At 41.9% G+C, this 21939-nt stretch overlaps 1 protein-coding gene across 3 annotated transcripts in view; it reads right to left on the minus strand.

Annotated features, from left to right (window-relative positions):
• Nucleotides 1-3822: 3822 nt before the first annotated feature.
• The window catches only part of RPS6KC1 (ribosomal protein S6 kinase, 52kDa, polypeptide 1), a 92304-nt gene continuing 74187 nt past the window's right edge, over nucleotides 3823-21939 (minus strand). For all 3 annotated transcript variants that reach the window (XM_014951066.1, XM_014951069.1, XM_014951068.1), the window contains 4 exons: nucleotides 21642-21731; nucleotides 9773-9855; nucleotides 9011-9106; nucleotides 3823-5963 (listed from right to left, as the gene is read on the minus strand). In XM_014951066.1, coding sequence (XP_014806552.1) covers nucleotides 5853-5963; nucleotides 9011-9106; nucleotides 9773-9855; nucleotides 21642-21731 — 380 coding nt within the window. In that variant the 3' untranslated portion in view covers nucleotides 3823-5852. The remainder of the gene's footprint in view (nucleotides 5964-9010; nucleotides 9107-9772; nucleotides 9856-21641; nucleotides 21732-21939) is intronic.

Consider the following 21939-nt stretch of genomic DNA (forward strand, 5'->3'; position numbering starts at 1 on the left):
ACCTCTTGCTTTGCCTTACTAGCTCTCAGCTTTGGTGGGCCTGGTCACGGGGGTCTTCTCTGAGGTCAAAGCAGGTGTGGGACTCTGAAAGGAAGGAGCCCAAGGAAGCAGAGTAGCAGGGAAGGCTGAAAAAAAGAAAAAAAAATTTAAAAAAAAAATCTAGAGAAAGGATATATGCCTCTTGGCTCATGGTCTACGCCGATGAAGAAGCTCTTCTCCACGCCTGGTTCGTAAAGGAAGATTATGAGCTGGCAAACGTCAGACCACAGTGCACAGGCAAGCCCACAAGTGGAGCGTAGCTGCCCAGCACCGTGCTCTAAATCACGGCACAGCACCGGCCCCTCTCGTGGAGGCTCCTTCCTCGTTATCCTACCGCTGCGCAGGGCGCCATAAAACTCTCGTTATTCGCACGCTGCTGGGGTAAGCAATTTCCTAGCCCTTTTACAACCCTCGTGCCTTCCTTTTGTGGGAGTAATCCTCTCTCTTGTTTTCATCGGTGTGTGGGGATAACAGCTGCATCTAATAACCCACTCCTGGGTCCCAGCATCTTGGGGTGACATTTCAGAAACAAAGGCACAGAAAGAGCAGGGAAATCGGTGACCCAGGCTGAAGGATGTAACGCAGGACATGGATGGAGATGGCTGGGCAAACCTAGATAACACCCCAGGGATAAATGGCTCAGAGTCCATGGAAGGGGATGGGAGAAACTGCTGGAGGTGAGGTCGTACGGAGTCAAACCAGCTCTGTCTCCAAGGCAAAGCAAAACGAGGTTAGCAAGGCTGTGCCGAGGAGGACCGCTGACCCCCGCAACATCTGCTCTTTCCCTGGCTGGCCCATCTTCATCCAGCTCCACCACTTGCCAATTGGCTTGTCTAGCTTATTGCCCCCAGAAGGGACTTTTCCCAAACTTGCCAACCTTAGGATCTCAGCAGCGAAGCATCAAGGCGACCGCCCGCAGCCTTCCCAAGAGGACGCCAATCCCCCGCTGCCCGGCATCGCACGCTCCCCCAGCCCTCCTGCCCGTCTCAGTGCCACTGCAGCCCTCCGGCAGCAGCTCTAATCCCTCCTGACGGGTCCCTGGGCCAAGAAGATGGAGGCAGAGCTGCCTCTGGAGAAGGAGAGCCTCTGGTCTGCCAAGAGGTGGTGAGGTCCTGTTGGGGCAGCGTGTTAAGCCATCACCCACCACCGGGAGTCCGGAGCATCCTCTGCTGCGCCCTGATTAGCCTCCTCTGCCTCCTGCACAGCACTAGCAGGAGGTGGGACCACCTCCACTGCAGAAGCTGGGATTTTCTTGAGGCCACCTCACCGCTGGGGCAGTGCTCCCCAGCTCTGCTCCTGCAGATGGCTCGGGCAGCAAGCAGTCCTCCGGCGCAGGAGACGGCTGCACGCTGCCAGTCTGAACCGCTGCTGCCAGCAGCAGCTGCTCGGCACCTTTTAAGCAGGTCCCGTTCTCCCTCTGGGATTTGGCTCTGCCACCCCTTCCCAAACTGCAGCTGGAGCCACACGAGGCGGCCTTGTCCTGGGGGGCTGCCTGAGCCTCTCACGCACACCCCATGCCAGCAGCGGCCAAGTCCCTCACTCCCCCATCTCATCCCCAACACCCCACATCAGCAGGAGCTGCGTGGTCCAGCCCTGGAGATGAGATCACATCAGAAGTCCTTACGAGCAGAGGGTGGCCAAAGCCCCGGGCCTGGTCTGGTCCTCGCTACGCCCCAGCCTGCCATGAGCTGGTGGGTACATGCTAAATAATAACCTTAAATAAACACAGGGTGAGAGGCCACAGGAGGTGTGGGCACGCCAGGTGGTGCAGGAGGCTGCTAGGCACAAGCATGGTGGGCAGAGACAAAAGGAACCAGTCACAGGAAAAGCCTCTCCAGCAGCATCTCCACACCCCGAGGACGCCACGCAGCACGGACAAGCAGACCCAAGGCAACCCGATGCTGAGGTGAGGGAAGGGGCAGTGTCTGACAGGCCACTGCCGCAGAGAGACAAAGAAACCCCATCCATGCAACTCCCTAGACCCTGCCAAAAAGCTGTGGGGTTGTTCCGAAGTGAAAGCCACGCGCGGCTCACAAAGACACACAGAGCTGAGGGCCAGCTGAGGGCAGCCACCAGCAACCAGAGTCCAGCTCACAGCACAGCCCACGCGGAAAGCACAAACCCCCAGAAATCAACAAATGTACTTTTTCATTTTATTGCTAAAATCCCTACCATAAATCTCACCAGAGAGGAAGTTTCTGTTTCGCCAGCTTCCTACTCGGTGTCCTTGAGAAAACAAATGACACCACACTCAAAAAAAAAAAAAAAAGCCCATAGTGGTTTACTTCGCACTTCCCTCTACCTTGTTATGCTGAGTGCTTCATTTAGAGAAGGCTGACCTCCCAGCCTTCTTCATCCCAGTGCCCTTCGCCGCGGGGACGCACCAAGGAACAGGTTTAGCACCGGCGAGAGGAGCCGGGCGGATGTTCCAGCGCAGGTAACCCTGCCGACTCAGCATCCCAAAGGTGTGCGGGGAGTCAGCCTGACAGTGACGGCTGTCTGAGAGGTGATCTGCACAGGAGATATAGGAGCTGTGCTACAAGCACAGCCGCTGTGAATACAGCCATTAACAGCGAACAAAGTTATGCCCCTTGTATTTTACCTGATGCAATTTCTTCCCTAGGTCCGGGCAGGGGCCCTGGCTCACCTCACAGCAATTCCAATGCAAGCCCTCAAAGGTCTTGTCTCCCAGCTTTTCCTGGTAGGACACAGAGAAACATCACAGGGTGGTTCAACAGGGTGCAATGAATTACCACTTTCAGATGTCCTTAGTACATTACCTGCCTTACCTGAACACCTACAGGGGAACAGGAAAATCTATAAGCTTATTTTACTGTGTTTTACATAGACTCTCACCAATTCCTGTGAACGAAATGGCACTGATTTGTTTTGCTATCAGCCATTAGGTGTAGCAGAGGGAAGGTGGAATGGACTTTGCGCTACTTAGCAATCAGCAAAATAAAGATGTGCACCACAGGGCTTCATAAGAGGCACCAAACAGAAGATATCTAGAACATTTTCAAGTCGTAAAAGCCAAGGAAAAAAGCACTGATTAGGTCTGAAGGACTGCCTTCAAGAACTAAATGCAAAGTTCAGAAACCCAAGGTCTGAATTAGACTTGAAAGGTTTTGTTTATTAAAGGAATACATGTAAACACCAATACAACATAATACATGTTGAAAAAAAAAAAAAACAACAAAAGATAGAAGCAGAATTTTTTTGTGCAATTAACTCCAGACTGTGCTTCCTTTAGCAAAACCATTACGTGAGTCAGCGGTAAAGTCACAAAAACCAGTAGCATCTCAAGGGCTCGGTTCTGGCAAGCCATCTTGCCAAGTGTCCCCTCCCTCCCAGTCTCCGTGATCTAGATTTCGTGATCTAGATTTCCTCACTACTAACATACTTGAAGAAGAAATATTTATGTGTCGTTAACTAAGCCAAGTGCTTTGCAGTGAGAGTGAGTCCTCTGGTTTCTGCTAGAACAGTGTTTTCCTTCTGCTGCTTGCAGAAACCAGCTTGTGCTCCTCTGCTATCTTATCCTACCTTTCCTTGCAACTGGCAAAGGGGCACAACCTGGACAGGAGAGCCTGTTAAAGTAAGATGGAAAATATGGGGTTTTTTTACAGTTATCGCCCGGCAAATGCAACGGGACAGATCAACATGGGCAACAACGTTATCTGGTGGCCGGGCTGGAGAGCTCCGGGGATGGAGTCAGGTGGCCAAGGGAAGGGAGGCTTCCCTTGAGCAACCAGCCCTCTCCAAAGTCACAGCCGGGGCTATGGAAAATATGGGGTTTTTTTTACAGTTATCGCCCAACAAATGCAACGGGACAGATCAACACGGGCAACAACGTTATCTGGTGGCCGGGCTGGAGAGCTCCGGGGATGGAGTCAGGTGGCCAAGGGAAGGGAGGCTTCCCTTGAGCAACCAGCCCTCTCCAAAGTCACAGCCGGGGCAGGGCTGGAAGGAAGCTCTGGATCGGCTGGGTCTCGGCATTAAGAGATTTCCGACCCGCTCGGCGCAGGAAGTTGTTCCTGTGGCTCACCTGAGGGAGTTCCTGTTATGAAGCCAGAGGGTGGTAGGTTGAAACACAGTTTCTGAGAGTGATGTAATCTTGGACAGCACTCCGTAGGCAGTGATACTAGTGACCTGGTTACAACCTGCGGTGTTGTTACAGCCCCTCTGCTGGCCTGCTGATCACAAGAAAGGGAAGAAAGAAAAAAAGAGGGGAGTGGAATAATTTAAAAAGGAAAAAAAAAAAAGTTTCCAGATTTCCTTTGTTTAAGTGAAGCATTTTCCTTTTCCACTTTATTTGAATACACCGACCTGGTGTCTAACAGATGGAGACTGTGCAGATGCACTTTTGGGAGTGCCCATAAAATACACTGCTAAAATACAAATGGAGGGATACTTTTTTTTTTTTTTGAGTTGTAAATTCAATAATCATTGCTGTCACCTCACTTTCCCAAAGGAATTTGCCCTTTGTTCTCCGGATAAAGCTGGGGAGAAGAAGAAAAAGGGAAAAAAAAAAAGAAAAAAAGAGTGAGAGCAAAGGGAACATTTAGGAAAAACCCCACAGATTCATAATCTGTAAAAGCATCTCAGCGTACAGCCTTTGTACGTCAGGAGCCCAGACAAGCCTGGCTGCTTAACAGCAGCGCACAGCAAAAATATTCTGCACGTCTTATATTCTTCTCCTATTCTCCAGACCTTTCTAACAAACAAACAGGTCAGCTAATTGGCTCACGCCCAAGTCTTACCCACTAGGGTTTGCTCAGAGATGTCACTTAGTCATTTGGCATGAGCAAATCCCAGGCTTCTTCCTGTTCGAGCAGCAGAGTGGGTGAAGGCTTTCTTTGATTTATTAAGACTATTAACAAACAGGAGAGTTCAGAAGCTTCCTCAAGCAGAAGAGCACGAGCAGAAAGGTTTTTTCCTGAAGTAGCAGCTAAAAATAGGACACTTAGAGGAAGTAAAGTTCATTAAGCGATAAAGTGGTGGCTGCAATAATGATCAGAGTTTTTCCTTTCTTAATCTATACATTTATTTATGTAACAGTATGTTTTCCTACTCCTTATTAGAGTGCTAAAGCAGTGTTTATCCAGCTGAGGAAAAGAAGATTTCCCTTTCTGTAGTGACTTTAACATGTAGCTCATCAAATACAACGGAGTCGAGAGTTTTAAACAGACATTGCCAGCCAACAAAGTACAACATTTGACAGGATTATTTGCCTTTTATATGCTCTTTCCACAGTGGGAAATGATATGCCATTTTGAAGACACATTCCACAGTATTATGCAACAGCTTTCTTAATTTTTAATGGATATATTATTTTTAACGTGTCAACTTTTGCATAAAGCATTTTAGTATTTTATTCAGCATATACCATTAATAAATTATTTGCTCCTTCCTCCCCCCACCCCCCCAGAGCTGCACTTAGCATAGGGAAATGGTCTATTGACACTATGAAGATACTTTCAACTGGCACAGTCTATAGACACTTCCATCATCAGACGAAGCACCAGAAGCACGTTCCTGTTTCTACTGGCAGTGCTGAACACGCTGTCCAGAAGTTTCATCACAAACCACCCTTTGGTGAAAAGACTTACATACACATAGCAGCCAGTTGCCGTAAAAATAAGCTAGCACCCTGTACCACCAGTGATTCCTGTTAAAAGAGGCCTGATTGCTCCAACGTCCTTTAGTCATCACGTCCAAACGGTCTGGGACATCCAAAGGAAGCAAGGCAGGGTGCTTCTGTGCCAAAGAAACTTGTCCACTTGACCTGAGCTCGTTCAGAGGGCACGCATCTCTCATCTCAGCAGATCTGCCCATTCTATAAGGGCAAAAAACGGATGAGATTTGATGTCTTCAACACCAGCAACGCCAGCACCAAGACGCTCCGCAGGATTAAACTGCAAAAGCTTGATATAAAAAGAAAAATATATATATGATTCAGTGAGTTAGAATAAAAACAACTGCTTAAAAGTTCCAGAAAGGTCTAAGGTAAGGGACATCCTACCGTTTTCCTGCTCTATGAATTACTTTCAAGAGTGCGAAAGCATACTTGAAATTCCTAAAATCCAGTAAATGGAAGAAGACTTTCCTTTCCTTGAGTCTCAGCGGTGCAGTCTTCAGAGACTACTGATCACAGCATGCAATTCCCCGAAGCACTCCACATGAGGACTTCATTTTAAGTGTAACCTCATTTTTTTAGAAAAAACAGAGAGCAGCAGTCAGAGCCTGCATGGGTAGAACTCTGGACACTGCTTCATCTTAACCTTTGCTCACACCACTGTGTTACAGCCACACCAGGGACAGCAGTCTGTAACTTTCCATTTCATAAATTGTGAATATTCCAGGCAGTTCTCTACTTCCCAAAAAAAAAAAAAAAAAAAAAAAAAAAAAAGTTGTAAAGAGTCCTACAAATGGACTAAAACTGAACAATCAAAACCCCACTGAAGGAAACAAAACAGTGTAATGGCTTCATGGAAATTTCCTAAAATTCAGCACCTCGTTTGCTTTTCAGTTGTACATCACATGCTGAATTCATGTGAAGAGGAAATCACAATATTTACATCTGTTTAAAGATACCAATCCATATAAAAGGGAATGCAAAGGTAACACTCCAAAGAGACTAATAAAGACACACAAAAATATTTTGCAGTTTTAGAGAACTGTTTATACTCTATTCAATTACAGCCAGTACAAAGGCATGATTTTTTTCTTGCTTTTTCTGCAAGAGCTAATAGGATAACTTCTCCCAGTTGTCACTTGGAACAATGTGTATTCATATCTTAATGCACTCAACATCTAAGTGAGTCTACATCCATAAACATAAGAATTTACACATTTTAAGATGGCTCTGCTATTTACAGTCCTAGTGTCACATGGTAAAGGTAGCTCGGTGACAGTGAATAGTGCTGCTCTGGTATCTTCCACAAGCCAGCAGAAACAGATGCGGCCAGGGTCTCCCTGCCTTCTGCTGGAATACAACCCACACCAGCAGGGGGAAAGTAAGGAGTTTGTCCTTCCAGAAGAACTGTAATCTCGGAAAGCAGATGCAACACAAACTGCAATAAATACCCATTGAAAAGCCATCTTGCATGTTTTGTTGGTAGCAAAGCCTGGAGGTGCCTGAAAAAAATACTGGGTGCAAAATACAAAGCCAACATAAAAATAGCAACTTCATCTTTCACCAGAAATAAACAGATCCCTGTTTTCTTAGAAGCTGGCTAAATGAAGGAGGTGTTTACAATGAAGTCACCTGCACTGGAAGCCACAGCAGGAGACAACATCTGACACGGTTTTCTGTATAGCTGAGCATTGATCCCGGAGAGTTTTTCTGTGATGCTCTGACCTGTTTACCCTTGGCAGTGGGGGGAAGGAAAGTCACAATGACAAATTGCTATCCATGCCAAGAGAGCTTTCTTCCTTTTCCTGACAAGGCTTCCTCAACAATGAATGGCAGCTTCCTTGGATAGTCACACAACAAAAATGTGATTTACTATCTCATATAGCCGAACCTCCACCAGATAAGTCACCACCCTGTGCTAGAAGGCTCAGCCTAACGGGCACTGGGGTGACTGTTCTCTGAACAGATATGGCCTTGTAATATATCTGTGAGTGGCAGAGATATATTTGCCACTTAAACCACAAGTGGCAAAAGAGCCACTGTTTGGCATATTTGAAAATAGGCAATACATTAGTCTGCAGCAAAGAACTGTCCTACATGGGCAGGGAGAAGCAAACCAAACGACTTCGTTTGTCTTCACTTTTAGTCTTAATGGGAGGAACTGCCTCCCTCAAGTGTGGCTTTGCCTTCCCTTAGCCATTTGAGCCCTGTACCACCTGTGGGTGAGGGTAACAATCTTCTACCATCTAACAATGCAGATGATACAAAAATGGGAGTTTTCTTTAGTCACTTCCCTTTCTACCTTCACAAGACTCACCCAGACACATGCTTTCACCTTCAGTGACTTCATGCCACCTAGTCAAATGTCTAGTTCCATTTCTACCAATCGTTTCACAGTATGGCACAGAACTCAGTCACTGAATTTTCAAAATCTCTTTCCTTCATTTCTTTGAGAACTACTTTTGCCACTCTACTCTGTTCAAATCTACATCTAAGTGATGTCGTTATTTATGCATCCACTAGCAAAACACTCTTCAAAGCCAAACACCACAGCTCACATAGACCCCTTACTCTACTCAAGTGGAATAGGTCAGATCCAGGCTCCACTTCCTCAGGCCACAATTAACCTGAGGTTCAAGACCCCGTACTGCAAGCTTATTCCCTCAGTCATGACTACCTAAACTAAAACCAGCAGTCAATACTATTCCCGTTCATTTGAAAATAGTGTAGCAGTCTGGAAGGTTGTCTCTGTTTTATGGTTTCCTACTCTGCCTTTGTCTAGCCTACCAGTTATCTCCTTATTATAAAAGTCATTGTATTCACAATTTAAAGTACTTTTCTTAACAAATGGCATCTAGAAGGTTTCCTAGAGGACAGCTACGGATTTTCAACCACAGCAAGGTCATAACTTCTAATCAGTGTGTTACAGGTTTCATAGTACTTAAAGCTATCCTGCTGAATTGGCATCAACATTTTTTAGTTTTATTCAATTCATTACAAATATTTCCATGAACATTTAGGGCAGAATTCCTAAAACATTCATGCATCACCAGCAGGTGTTTTCAAAGCACTCAGCATTGACCAAACTTGTTCTTTGAAGAAATGGCAAAGCACTCCAGATTTCTACAGAGACACCTGGCAGCAGAAGTCAAAGTTTCCAGATGCAACAAGACAGCTGGGCAAAATTCATCAGTGCTGACAAAAGACTCATCCACATTCCTATCAGCAGCTTTCTGGTTTTACATTTACATTTACTTCATCAGAACAGCTCGGGTAGGTAAGTATTTCTCCAGTCCACACACGTACCTATAGAAAATAAGTTTTCCCCTCAATTACCTGCTGAATCAGTGACCTGGCCTCCTTCGACACATGGTCTGGTATACTCAAGGAAGTGTGAGTGTTTATTCCTGATGGATGGCACTCAACCAGAGGCTGGAGAAGAAATATTGAAAAAAAAAAATTTAAAAAAAATCAAACCAGGCAGACACATTAATTAATTAAAAAATGGTAGTTTTGGATTATGTCCTAGTATGCATGCAAATTAGCACACACAGCTAAAATTTCAGTGCTTCCTACTATGGTTTTAGAACATTTATATCTTAGTGCTTGTTCTCTATTGCTCAAACTTGAAGAGTCTGAGAATTTGGTGGATTTGGCTTTCTTTGTGCAGAAGTCAAACCAGTGTCAACTAATCACCAGTTTGACTTGTCTCAAAATACCGAATTAATACATAACAGCAACATATGGCTTCTACACTGTCCCAGGAAATAAGACTGAAACTATTGGGGCAAAAATTTTGTAAATGTACAGAAGGAATGTTAGAGAAATTTGATTTCACTGTGGTTAGGAGGGCAGCATGGGTTTTGGCTATTTTTTTTTTTCAGTCTTGAGTTTGATACGGCTTTATCAAGTTGCTCTGCTGAACCCTGAGCATGTTTCATTTCTCTGGTGCCACACGGACCAAGCAAATTGAGGGTACTCAGGTGGGCAAAGCACATCTTGGAAAGACAAGCAAGGAAATCACAACTGGGCATCCAACTTGTGAGAAACTACTGGCCAAGAGGTCAGTCGTTTCAAATAATTTGTCCCCAGCCCTACCTTCCCGGTGAGGAGTTCAAAAAGAATGGCACCCAGGCTCCACCAGTCACAGGCTTCTGTCTCTTCCAGGATAGCGCCAACCTCTAAACATGAGACATTTCAATTAATATTAAAAAGGTCAGTTACACCTTCAAAATTAACATATATTTACAAGGTGACTGTTTAATGCTGACAGAACATATACTAAATACCACGGAGCTTTCATTATGCCTGCAATTTAGTTAGCCCTTTAGCCACCTACAGATTGCATTGTTCAAACACAGCAACACTATACATTTCATGCATAATTTGCCTCTTCCATGCATACAACAGGGCATTTTCAAGACTTGTAAGCATTACAGTTAGGATTCTTCTATACTGGGCTAAAAGCGGACAGTAACAGACAGTAAAGCGAAACGTATTTAGACAAATTTACCCTGGTCAGAAGAGCTGGGCTGACCAGAGTGGCCTGAAGTATCCGTGAAAGTAGCACGAGGGAGGTTATAATAGTCTATGGCATGCCTTAATTTTGTCCTAGAGGGTGGGATTCGTCTCATGGGTAACCCACACCCTTTGCTGGGATCACCACAGGAGGCTTTTCACGACAGCCTCTCACATCCCTTGGGAACCAGACAGAAATGATAAATCTACTTCACACAGCCTAACCAGAGTCAGCAACTGTGTATGGCTCCAGCACAGCCCAAATGGCACCTAGGTACAAAAAGCTGTTTTCCCCAGCATCCAGCCAGCACCCACCACTCTCTTGTTGCTGCCCATGCACAGGAGACAGCGGAAAGATGAGATGGGAGTGAGGGAGCCCCTTGCCACACACATTCACATATCCAACAGCACGATGCAGGCAGGAAACTTGGTCTTCACTGACTCATGCTTTAAACAACAAAAATTACTAAATACAAACACACCACGCTGTCTACTTTAAAACAGGCAGAAAAACAGATTGCAACGAAGATGAAATCTTCATTTTGACTGTCAAAAAAAATGCAGAAGCTGCACTAAAATAGCTTTAGTGGCAAAAGCCACACCAGCTCCCCAGCAGAGGACAACAATTAGCATATAGTCACACAGTCGCTGCTGTGAAAAGCATTGTGCCACGTTCGAAAAATCTTGCTCATCATTTTATGGAGCTTAGCACAAGCACGGCCAAGGAGAATCACAGATGAGTCACACTCCAGGGTCAGGGAGAGGAAGGTGGCAGCCCCAGACCTCCCTGATGCAGAGATGCACCCCCAGGCTGAGCTCAGGCTGTCCCCTCTGGGGGCTGCCACCAGCTGGGAGAAGCCCACCACCTCACAGGACCAGGCTGAGGCTGCTCTTGCAGGAGCAACAAGGAAGGATGGCTCAGACGTCGTTTCTTTAGGTAGGACCATCCCTCACATTGAAAAGTTTATTACAGCTAATGGCGTTTGAATGCCCAATACATCACTATAAGGGCGCCAGGCGTTAGAATTTATTCCATTCCCTACAGACTAACACTTCTATCAGTATCAAGAAAACTTTTACAAAGATATAATGGCGACCACCACATGAGGAACTGTATCAGCATAATTACATGCATTTTTAAAATGTTTTAAGATCCCAAGCAAGCACCCGGATTAAGTTGAAATTATGGTAAATTGAGAAAATTTGTGTAAAAATCAAAATCCGTTCTTTCAATTTAATTTCACACCTCTTCAGGGAGGCAGGCCTTTTAGGTAACTGTCCTTTAAAAGAAAAACAAACCAGAAAAAAACCCCCAAACTTGGGCATTTTCACATGAACCAGCTGGCTAAAGGATTTCATAGCATCTCTCAGTGAAATCTACTGAATGGAAATACCTTTCCAGTCTGATTGTGATTTCCTAGCACTGTATGTTCCAATAATGTACATTCAAAAACAAGACAACATGAATGGAAAGTAAAACCTAAAAACAATACTTTAGGCTTCCTTAGAGCAGAGTTTTCTTTCCCACGTGGCTTTAATCCTGTGGGTATTCTAGACTGAGACCTTTCTTCCAAACAAGTGAAGATTTTTATTTTTAAACTAAATTCCACAGTTATTCCAGAATAAGGCCAGTAAAACCAAGAGTTAATTAAGATTGACTACTAACGTTCTCAGTTCCTATACTACCAATAGCTTCCTGATATTGGCAGATCTTAAATTTAAGAATAATGCCACAAAAGGAGATAATCCATTCTTCCCCAAAAGACATTCAGTAGGGATGGGCCTCAAGTTACAGCCCAATATAAAACAATATTCTAAAGGTGAAAAAAAACATCATTCTGAGCACAGGGAAAAGAAAAATTGCAAAAAAATGCATTTCTGAATTTTAGCATTATTTCCTTTTATGATGGCAATCACAGATGCTGATTCAGTTCTTTGAAGCACCAAAGTTACACTGCCTTATTTCGCAGAATCACATGCTGGTCATTACAGGGAGTTGATGTAACCTCACTTTCATCACTGATGAAGAAAATGGACACGGATTAAAAGTCAAAAAGTAAACAAGAGTCCCCTTCTGTAAAATCCAAGCTCGTATTTTCAACTGTGAGAACATTTTCAATAGATGCCAAGTCAAAACAAATGTCACTACAGATCTCTTAAGGAAGCAGCACCGAACTCTTCCATCCACTTTTGACGGTGACCAAAATGCCACAAGTGGGATAAATTGAGGAGAGTCAAGTAACAGAGATTTCTCCCTGGGCTGAAGGGCTCTGGCTGGGTTCTCGTGCACACAGCATGAAACTGCGTGACAAATCACCTGGACCAACACAGAACAGAAAATGGAAAACTCAGCTGAGGGGAACATCTCAATATCCTTTTTAACAAAAGCTAAATTTTAGCTCAACTTTTCTCCTATTACCCAATGCCTGCTTTCCTGCGGCTTTCTCTAGGTCCCAAAGTTTCCTTACTTCAGATTAAAATAAATGTTTTCCTTAAAAAAAAAAAAGGAAAAAAATCATTGTGAATACTACAAATAAACACGTGTTGTTTACATTCCCTTACTTCAAACAAGTCACATTACTTCTGATCCAATACGCTGATCATAATAAACTCAGCATATCACATCAATATTACTGCATTTTATCTTGACTACACATCATGGGAAAATTTAGAAACTATAGATTATGAAGTGCTTTCAAATGATACAGAGTAGCTAGCTAATGTAATATACCACACAGAGCATATGCTTTTTTTAAAGCTTTAATATTGCAATAAATCTGAACTACAATATCTGCCTTCACTAAGAAAACATTTTCATCTCAATCAATCAGCAAAGTAATTTAGACAATAAATGGTAGCGACCCATAAGCTTAAGTGAATAACATGGGGATATTTGTGCCAATTCTTTACTTCATGAACCTTGAAATCAAGGACCTTATCAGCATTTGTACAAACATAAACACGTGCACACATGTGCACTGTGGTGGTGTTCCTAGGACTAGCAGTACAAAATTTGGAGGAAAAAAAAATATATACCTATCATTCTCAAATACAAAATCCTTTTCAATTGGAGAAATAAAAAAGTAGGGGAGGGAGGGGAAAAAATGAGTAGCTCTTCCAACTTTACTGCAACTCCATTAAAAGAAGAGTTTTCTTCTTTCTCCCTTCCCGATGCATCCTTACATGACACCCAGCACCGAGTAGCACGTGTCACCAGCAATGCTGAATTCCTGCACTGAAGCAATTTCAGCAGCAGCCGTTGGGGTAACTGAAGGGAAGGAGATTTGTAAAGCACTATCAGGTTCAGACAGAGACAGATGGTACAGGTAAACACCTTCACTACCCAGCACCATCCTCCTTCCAGAGCAGCTGCTCCCAACCGAAAGGCCATTTCTTTATGGTTTCCATACTTATCTCGGTATTTGCATTACACACAGTAATACCTTACTTCCTGATAAGGGATACGTACCTGCCAATGCTCTGTATTTTTAAACAGAAGTGCCAGTTCTAAAGCAAAAAAGCAGAACTTTACCTCTCTTGAACTCACATCCTCGTAACCGAAACACCAAGGCTGATGTTCTCATTCTTTCTACAGGACCTTAACCTGAAATATACCCTTCACGGTGAAGGATTTCAAAGGTTTCTACTACCACACCTCAAACATTTTCTCCCAAATACAGTTTCCTCCAGGGCTGACAATAAGGCCTCAGGACCAGCACACACAAACACTAGTTAACAGAAAAGAAGCCAGGCTTAAAGGTGGACTTAGATGTTCACTGTGCAACTCAGGCCAGATGGCTTATGAATCACCAAGAACAAAAAAAAAAAAAACTCAAACAAAAGCTTTGCAGGATAAACTGTAACATCCAAAAAAAAAAATGCATCTAAAGTCGGCTCACAAGAGAAAAGGCTGTAGGTGGAAGTACTGCTTCTCCAAACACCTGAGAGTCAGGACAGGCTTTGCATTGAGGTGGTTTTCCTGGAGCTAAGAAGGGAACCATTTGACTCCTGCTGGATTGATCAGAATTTCAAAACCTGAGGAGGCCCTTTCCTTTACCCTGTGTTTCAAGCAGAAACAGCATACCTTCGAGTATCATTTCTCTACTGATAAGAAAATAAGGAGACCCATCTGAACTACCATCAGGTGTCTGAAACCGTTCAGGAAGAAATGGACTTGTCCAACATCCTGAAAACAGCAGACACTGTGCTTTTCCCTTCTGTGGCCATTAAGATAAACAGTATTGCACGAAAAACCATTAGAGTCACTTTGGAAATTCTATTTACCTTACACTCATTTAATTTTAAAAGCTTACTATTTTGTCATATTTTAATATCTATATATGTAAAGAAGCATTTGCAAAGAACCAAGTAAAATGAGTCCAAGCTAATTTACTCTAGGCAGACTCAGTCAGCCAAGATATCATAAGATACAGCCACTAAATAACACATCACAAGCAATCTGGCCATAATGCTTTGCCTAAAATGCTTTAGCAGTTTATAAAACACAGTACTGAACCTGCTATAGTTAAGTATAAAAAGTTTGTCATGGTCTTTAAACAATAAAGTAGTGAGGCAAGTCCAATGAATATCTGCTAAGATCAAATGGAGTATGAAAATAGGAAGTTTCATCTTAAAGGTATTCAAAATCATATGAGCAGCTATGTTCCTCTTTGGAAGGAATTTTCTCATGTCACTAAAAGAAAAAAAAATAAGAGGGAACTGCGTTCTTTCTTCCTTTTCAGCAGCCCAAGATGGAATTAAAACTTCCTCTAAAATAATCAGGTGAAAAAGAGACAAAGAAACTTTTTACTGCTCTGTTATCAAACCAAAGTAAACACCAATTAACCTTTCAGCTAGCTCCATTTATTTTCAAAAGGCATATTCTATACTATCTTCAGGTTTTACCCCCATCTGTAATAATAACAATATTTTTAAAATTTTAAAAAGAAAATAAATAAAACCCCAAAACAACCATCCCACAGAGGTAAATTACAGTTTCTTCCAGAGTTAATAACTGGCTTTTATGTCACTCAGACTAAATTATCAGATTTTTACAAATTAACAAATTCAGTACATCTTTCTGCTTATTCTAGTTACAGAGTCTGTGAAAAATCACAAGAACATCTACTTCACCTGAAATATGCAGTGTACCTACAACAAGCCTGAGTGCCAAACCACATGAGATTATTTTCAGAAAATATACCCGATTCTCTCCCCAAACCTATGCTTTCAATTACCTACTCCAGGTTCGTGACACCTTGCTATTTTGGGAGCAGTCAGTTGTCACTGTTTTCTGTGGGACACTCAGGTGTTTTTGGAGAGCTGCACCACTCCAAATGGCTGCTGTAAAGGTGTTACTCCCAGCTTCACAATAATCAGTAGTTTCTCTGCAGCTCCAGACCTTGCCTCTTATTCACGCCAGCCATATATTTTTCATGTTAATGTTTAGTCCTGTTTCCTATTGCCAGGGCTTTTCAAATCAAGCTTGCCCATCCTTCTGTCTGCGTTGCTCAAAGCTCATTCACCTGCCCCGTTTTTTCTCTCCTTTTTAGGATTATCCCGAGACATTAATGTCACACAAAAAGCTAGGACAGAGTCAGAGACAAAACCTAGAAAGTCCAGTCTTACACTATAACCAGGAGACCAGCCCACCCCTCGACACCTCTCGGGGTCAACGGCACTTTAATCTACAGTTATTTTGCTTCTTAAACAATCTACTCAAATTACTATAATACAGAATAGCAGATTTAATGAGCGCCTGCAAACTCCTACTGAAAAACACATACACAAATAATATGCAGGTTTTCCAACATCAAATATCTATTTGGTAAACAGAGGCAAACCATTTTTTCCTTATTCAGTAAATAAAAATTATAGCATACAGGCTAATAATAGCAACCTAGCAATTTTTATTTTCATGCCATATGTTTTAGGTTATCAGCTGCACTTTGCATCTGTATTTTCAATTGTCTAAGAGCAGAAGTGACATCTTCATTTGGGAGAATGAAAATCAGGTTGCACATTGAAACATTTTGGTCTTTTTAGGAACAAAATCCTTTACCCACAAAGCCTTCTTTTTGCTTTGTGTACAACTAGTAGCAGGTTAGATAAAACCAAATATACCACATATTTACGTGCAGGCTTCTGCGAAGGCTAGTTTGTGTAAATAAGGCTTGATTATAGCACACAGCTTATGAAAGCATCAGAATAATATGATGCATTACTGATGGCCAGTTTCCTACTTAGGTTTTTTATGAAGCTAAGCTGCCTTTAGCTCTACAATCTCAACAAGCAAATCTCCAGTTTTTAGTAAACACAGTTTGGTGAAAACTGATTGTTTGGACAAGAAAGAAAAAAAAAGATGCCAAAAGCAGCCCAGTTCTGAAATCTCATCCTCTGAAAACACTACAGGGATGCAACAGAATGCATCCCTGCTGCTGGAACAAGAACTCGGAGAGGGTAAATAAAACATTTCATTCACACATCGTATTTACACAAGATGTTAGACCAGCAAACCACTTCTATAACATGACACTTCAGAAGTTAGACTGAAAAAGTACCTAAAATATTTTTCTGTATGAGTAAATCCTCAACTTAATCTGCTTTAGTTGAAGACAGTCTTGCCTAGGCTGTGGCTGTCGACAATTTTGTCTTTCTCACAGGTATTAAGCATACTATGAAGGTGCTTTTTAAAAAACGTTACCAATTTGATTTTAAAAATTATGACTATCAAGAATGGAATATAATTATTACTCCATTTAAAAGGTAACAACTCTTTATATTTAAGATCACAAAGTTGGCAAAAACGATACTTAAATAACAGAAGGTGATCATTTGCATTTCAAAATTCATCTATCTTGCTTTTCCCTCAATTAGACCAAAACATGTTGATTCACAGGTTTGTGTGTGTGTTTGTTTCTTTTTTAAACTTATTTATAGAGCAGAATAATGGCCCCCCTGCTAGGCTGGCATTTGCTCAAGTTTCTGTCCGTGTAAATTGAATCTGTTACTGGAATTTTCCCCCCTTCAGAATACCAAGGCACATTAACCAAGAGATAAAGAGATACATTGCTGATACTATCAGCCACCAGGCAGGTGGAGAACGCAAGGGGTTTTTTGTTAGTTTTTGTGGGGGTTTTTGGACAAATATGTGATAAGAGTTCTCAGGGGGCACGGAGAGCAAAGGGCTGTTTAAACAGAAGTGAATCATTCTCATCTGATCTGCTAATAACTTCGCATTCAGACATCAGCTGCTTAGCACACTTTAAAACATTCAGAAAACAAAATTACTACAAAACGGAGGAAAGTTAAAGAAAAAAAACCAAATAAACCTCACATTATTCACCTTAACCATACTAACACAGCAGAAATTCTCAGTTACAAGTGCTTAATTTCTTCTCTAAAAGCAAACAGGTTATTCTTGGCCAAAACCCCCATGGTTTTACTTGAAGTGGTGTTGAGTTTATAGGGGATGATTTATAATCCACCATTTCCCTTGTGGGTTAGAGAAACAAAATTTGACTTATCATAGGTGAACAGCAAAGATTTAGGTTGGCCATCAATCAAAGTATAGCACAGGCGCTACTTTTAAGCATCTGCAGATAGCTTTGTTGTTGCAGTAGCTGGTTCAGCATGAACTTTTTTTTTTTAATTGAGTAGAACTTTGCAAGAGTAAAGGGGGTTCTCCAGCTTCACCAACAGATTCAACAGTGTTATAACACACCACGACTCTGAGCTGTATAAAGTACAATTCTTGATATGCAAATCATTACAAACAAACCGCATCTTCCGTCCCCAGTTCTTAGGTGAACTTAAGGCAAATCAGAGCCAGCGAGTGCAACAGCAAAATGCATTAATGGTACAATGCCACCTGCCGTCAACAGCGGAGAAATGCCGCCTCCTGTAACACATTCAGCCCTGCTTTTAATTTATGCACGATATAAAACGACAATTGCTATTTCATACAAAATTAATTATATTGCTAGCAGGGAACGGCATGCAGCTTTTTAAACTATCTCTTCCCTCATCTTTTTGACACTTCTCCATTTATAATGTTTGCATTTGTTCTATGATTTCATACATACACTACATAATCTCTTTTCTACATATGCAGTCACATTGCCTCTCTGCTTTTCGTAGGATAACAAGAGCTGAACAAGTCCTCGCTGTTTACCATGGCAAGGACCTGATCACTGTTTCTGTACCAATAGCACCTTGCTTTGCTTTAATACCAGGTTACAACCTGGGGTGCTGAAAGCCTCGAATACAAGATCCCAGATCCTGCAAGCAAGCTCCACGTAGCTGGCCCTCTATTCTCCCCTGGGTCTGAAAAGATTCAACATTAATACATTATTAGCCCTAGCCCCTCCAGGAATGAGACCATGATATATAAATTGTAGAATTTAGACTCTTAATAAAAGTAACCTAAAATTCAAGTATGTCCTCAGGCACTTCACTGCTAAGCACTTTGTAACTTGTACTGTAAAAAAGCAACACCTGAAACCTTATAAATTAAAAAGATATAATTGTTTTAAATAAATTTTTACATGTTTCACATAACTCTGCAAAACAATTTCCTACCCATTTTAAATTGAAGATATCCTGTAATCTGTTTAAATTTCACATTCATCCTCTCCTCTTTCTGCCTCCAAAATTTGCTCCTCAAAAATCAATGCAGAAAAAGAACTGCATCGCAAGACCCGTCATCTGTTCTCAGTCTCCAACACCAGACCTTAAAAGAGAGTGTTTAGATAAAGACTTCTTCCCTTTCTTGCATACTTTAACTGTGTGCATTTAAATAACAAAACGTTGAAATCACATAACATACAAGTTATCATATCAAAATCCTATTCTATGCCAAACTCTGATGAAAACACACACGAAACACGAAAACACATGGGGACAAAATTTTACAAGCCAAGTTTCACTGCATCCTTCAGACAGGAGAGAAAAGGAGAAGGAAGGCTGAGTACCCAGAGGTGGGGAAAACAGCACACAACACTGGAAGCAGCAGGAAATTCAAAATAAGGTAAAAGACTCGCTTGGAGTCACTTTATTTAGTCACTGTGTTGTTCCATGGTAAGAAATGGTAAGACCTGATGAAGTTTTGTGAAGATCACTTGTTCATCTCTAGAAAAGTGCAGCCCGCCCTTCAGCAGGAAAAAAGCAAGCTGTGACCACCATTTACGATTAGTTTTAAAAAGCAATTTAAAAAGAATAAAAAACCCTGAACTTGCCAATTTCTCTTAGTATATTGGATTAAAGCACAAGTACAATTTCAAAATCCTTATTCCAAGAAGCAGCTTGAGGAGCAGTGCCATCATGATAACGGGGAAACATGGGTTCCAGAGACACAGTACGCTCCTTAAAATGAAAAATGATCATCCAAATAAACATTTGCTTTCCCTGTAACACAGTAGCCTTAAGAAAGCCCACTAACATGATTATATTTTTAATACTGACCAAAAGTTCTAGAGCAAGATTTGCCAGCAGCGGTAGCCCTAAGCTGCTTTGGACTTAGCTACACACCATTAATGAAGGTACAGGAACTAAACCACTGCTCAGAATAGAGTGGCACTTGGCTCCAAACTGTATTTTGTACTGCTAAGTTGCACCAAGTATTACTCTCCTACGCAAAAAATTAGCATGAAATAGCTACACTAAAATAAGAGTATGCTTTGCAGAAATAACATGAACATCAAGAAATACGGAAGGTAAGAATCACAGAGCAGTACCTATTCAGCCATCTTGCACTTATCTAATATTTGCATTTGCAAATCTTCGTCTGGTAGCTCACCAGTCACAGACAGGCAAAGCAAACTGCAGCTCGGGGTAGGGCAGAGAGGGCGAGAGGAGAGGGCAAAGGAACCAAGAAAAGCCCGGAATGACACCACACCTGTGCTGTGAGGTGGAAATAATGATGGTGCAGAAAACTTTATTCTTGCATTTGGGGACTTCTAAATATTATTTCAACTGCTCCCTAAACACTTAATTACTGCAGGAGTTGGCTGGTTGGGGCTTAGGGGGCAAAAAAAGCCTCTCTTTGGATCCTCATTAAAATACAGAAAAATTAAGCTTTGACTTTCACAGCTCATTAATGATGACAGGGTGGGAAAAGGCTGCACTTCCATCTTTGCTGCTACTCAAGTAGGGAGCGCTTTGTGCGAGGCTGGGTTAGGGAGGCAGGAAAACACCCCTTTCTAACAGGGCATCACACACGTTGCCAGCCAGGACAGGTTTCTACTTAACAACCACAAGAATAGCTGGGATTCCCCAATTTTCTTGTTCTTGAATTAAAGTGGGGTGAGGATAGAACCAAGCTGTTGGGTTTGCTTTGATAGGTAAAAGGAACTCTTTTCTGTAATACCTGCCCTTCTGACTTGCACCCGGATAGAAAATATTTACTATTTATCTCAAGAGGCTGGCATTCAAATTTTTGTTGAGAATCTACCACCTTTATTCAGAGAGAGCAGCTCCTTACTGTATTTCAGTTGCAAGGCTAAGTCACAGAATAAACACCTGATGCCAAACTAAGTTCAGAACTACCATTGCTAATAACACTTATTCTAAATTTTTTGAGCACTTTTACAGACTTGAGGATTACCTACATGCCAAGTTGTAATGCCTAGCCAAACCACGTGTTCAGCAGAAAGGGGTATGTTGGCATTTCAAATCCAGAATAAAAAAGGCAAACTGAAAATCTGAAGAGCCTCCCAGTAGGCATTTCAACTCTAAAAGTAGTTTTTTTAAGCTAGCTATGAAATTCTTAAAATATGAAGTTATAAGTAAACCACCTGATTTTTGGCTGTCACTACCATTTGACCACTATATTAGCAGAAAATAAATTGGAAAAAGGAAAAGAGAGAGGGCTCGGTTTCAAGTGCCATCCTTGCTACAGAAACCCAAGAGATATTGATTTTATCACCCTCATGATTGATGAAAGCAGTTCTAAGAAAAGAGCTCTCTAAACTATTTCAAAGCCCACTGTAGCTCATCAAAAATGTCAGAGGCATCTCTGAGCCTATTAGGGTTGTATTTTTCAAACTGCTATCGTTTTTTTTCCTCCCCCATGTTCTTTGCATGTATAAATTTTTGTATTTTTAAGGCTCTTAGTGTCATTTTTTCAGTCTGCCCTTTTCCTTATTTGCTTTTTTCAGTTATCAAGATGTACTCACACATAGCAAATAACGGCAAGAAAACAAAACATTCCTTAAATTTGCTTAAACAAGACATTAAATACAATTACACTTTATGGAAATGATCTAACAAACACCACCACAGTTCACCAATAAAGCAGTTATGAGCCCTCTAGCTTTTTAAGACATTCAGGAAAAAGCAAAGAAAATTCAGACATTGCATGATCTCAAGCTCTTTGCTATAGAGGCTCCGTGAGAAAATGAAAGCTGCTAATCTACTTTCCAAGTGAAACATTGTAGGTGATTGCTCTAACCTGGGGCACAGTACATTCTCTCTATGGCATCGTTGTCACAGGAATCTTCAACCTCCCTCCACCTGCTAAAATACGTTAGCTGAATGTGTCCTAAAAACAAAACGACAGGAGAAATCAAAACATTTTTCCCTTCCATTTTCTGCAGAAGTGAACTGTAATTACTCCTTTTGTAGCTAAAAACAGTATCATTAAGAATAATGGCATCATTAAGTACTAGAAGCTATTACTGGGGGTGAATTTGCTGCACTGATAATGAAGCTCTAGACAGGAAATGAAGATACTAATTACAAGATAAAAC

Source organism: Calidris pugnax, unplaced genomic scaffold (assembly GCF_001431845.1).
Source record: "Calidris pugnax isolate Ruff unplaced genomic scaffold, ASM143184v1 scaffold24, whole genome shotgun sequence".
NCBI lineage: Eukaryota > Metazoa > Chordata > Aves > Charadriiformes > Scolopacidae > Calidris > Calidris pugnax.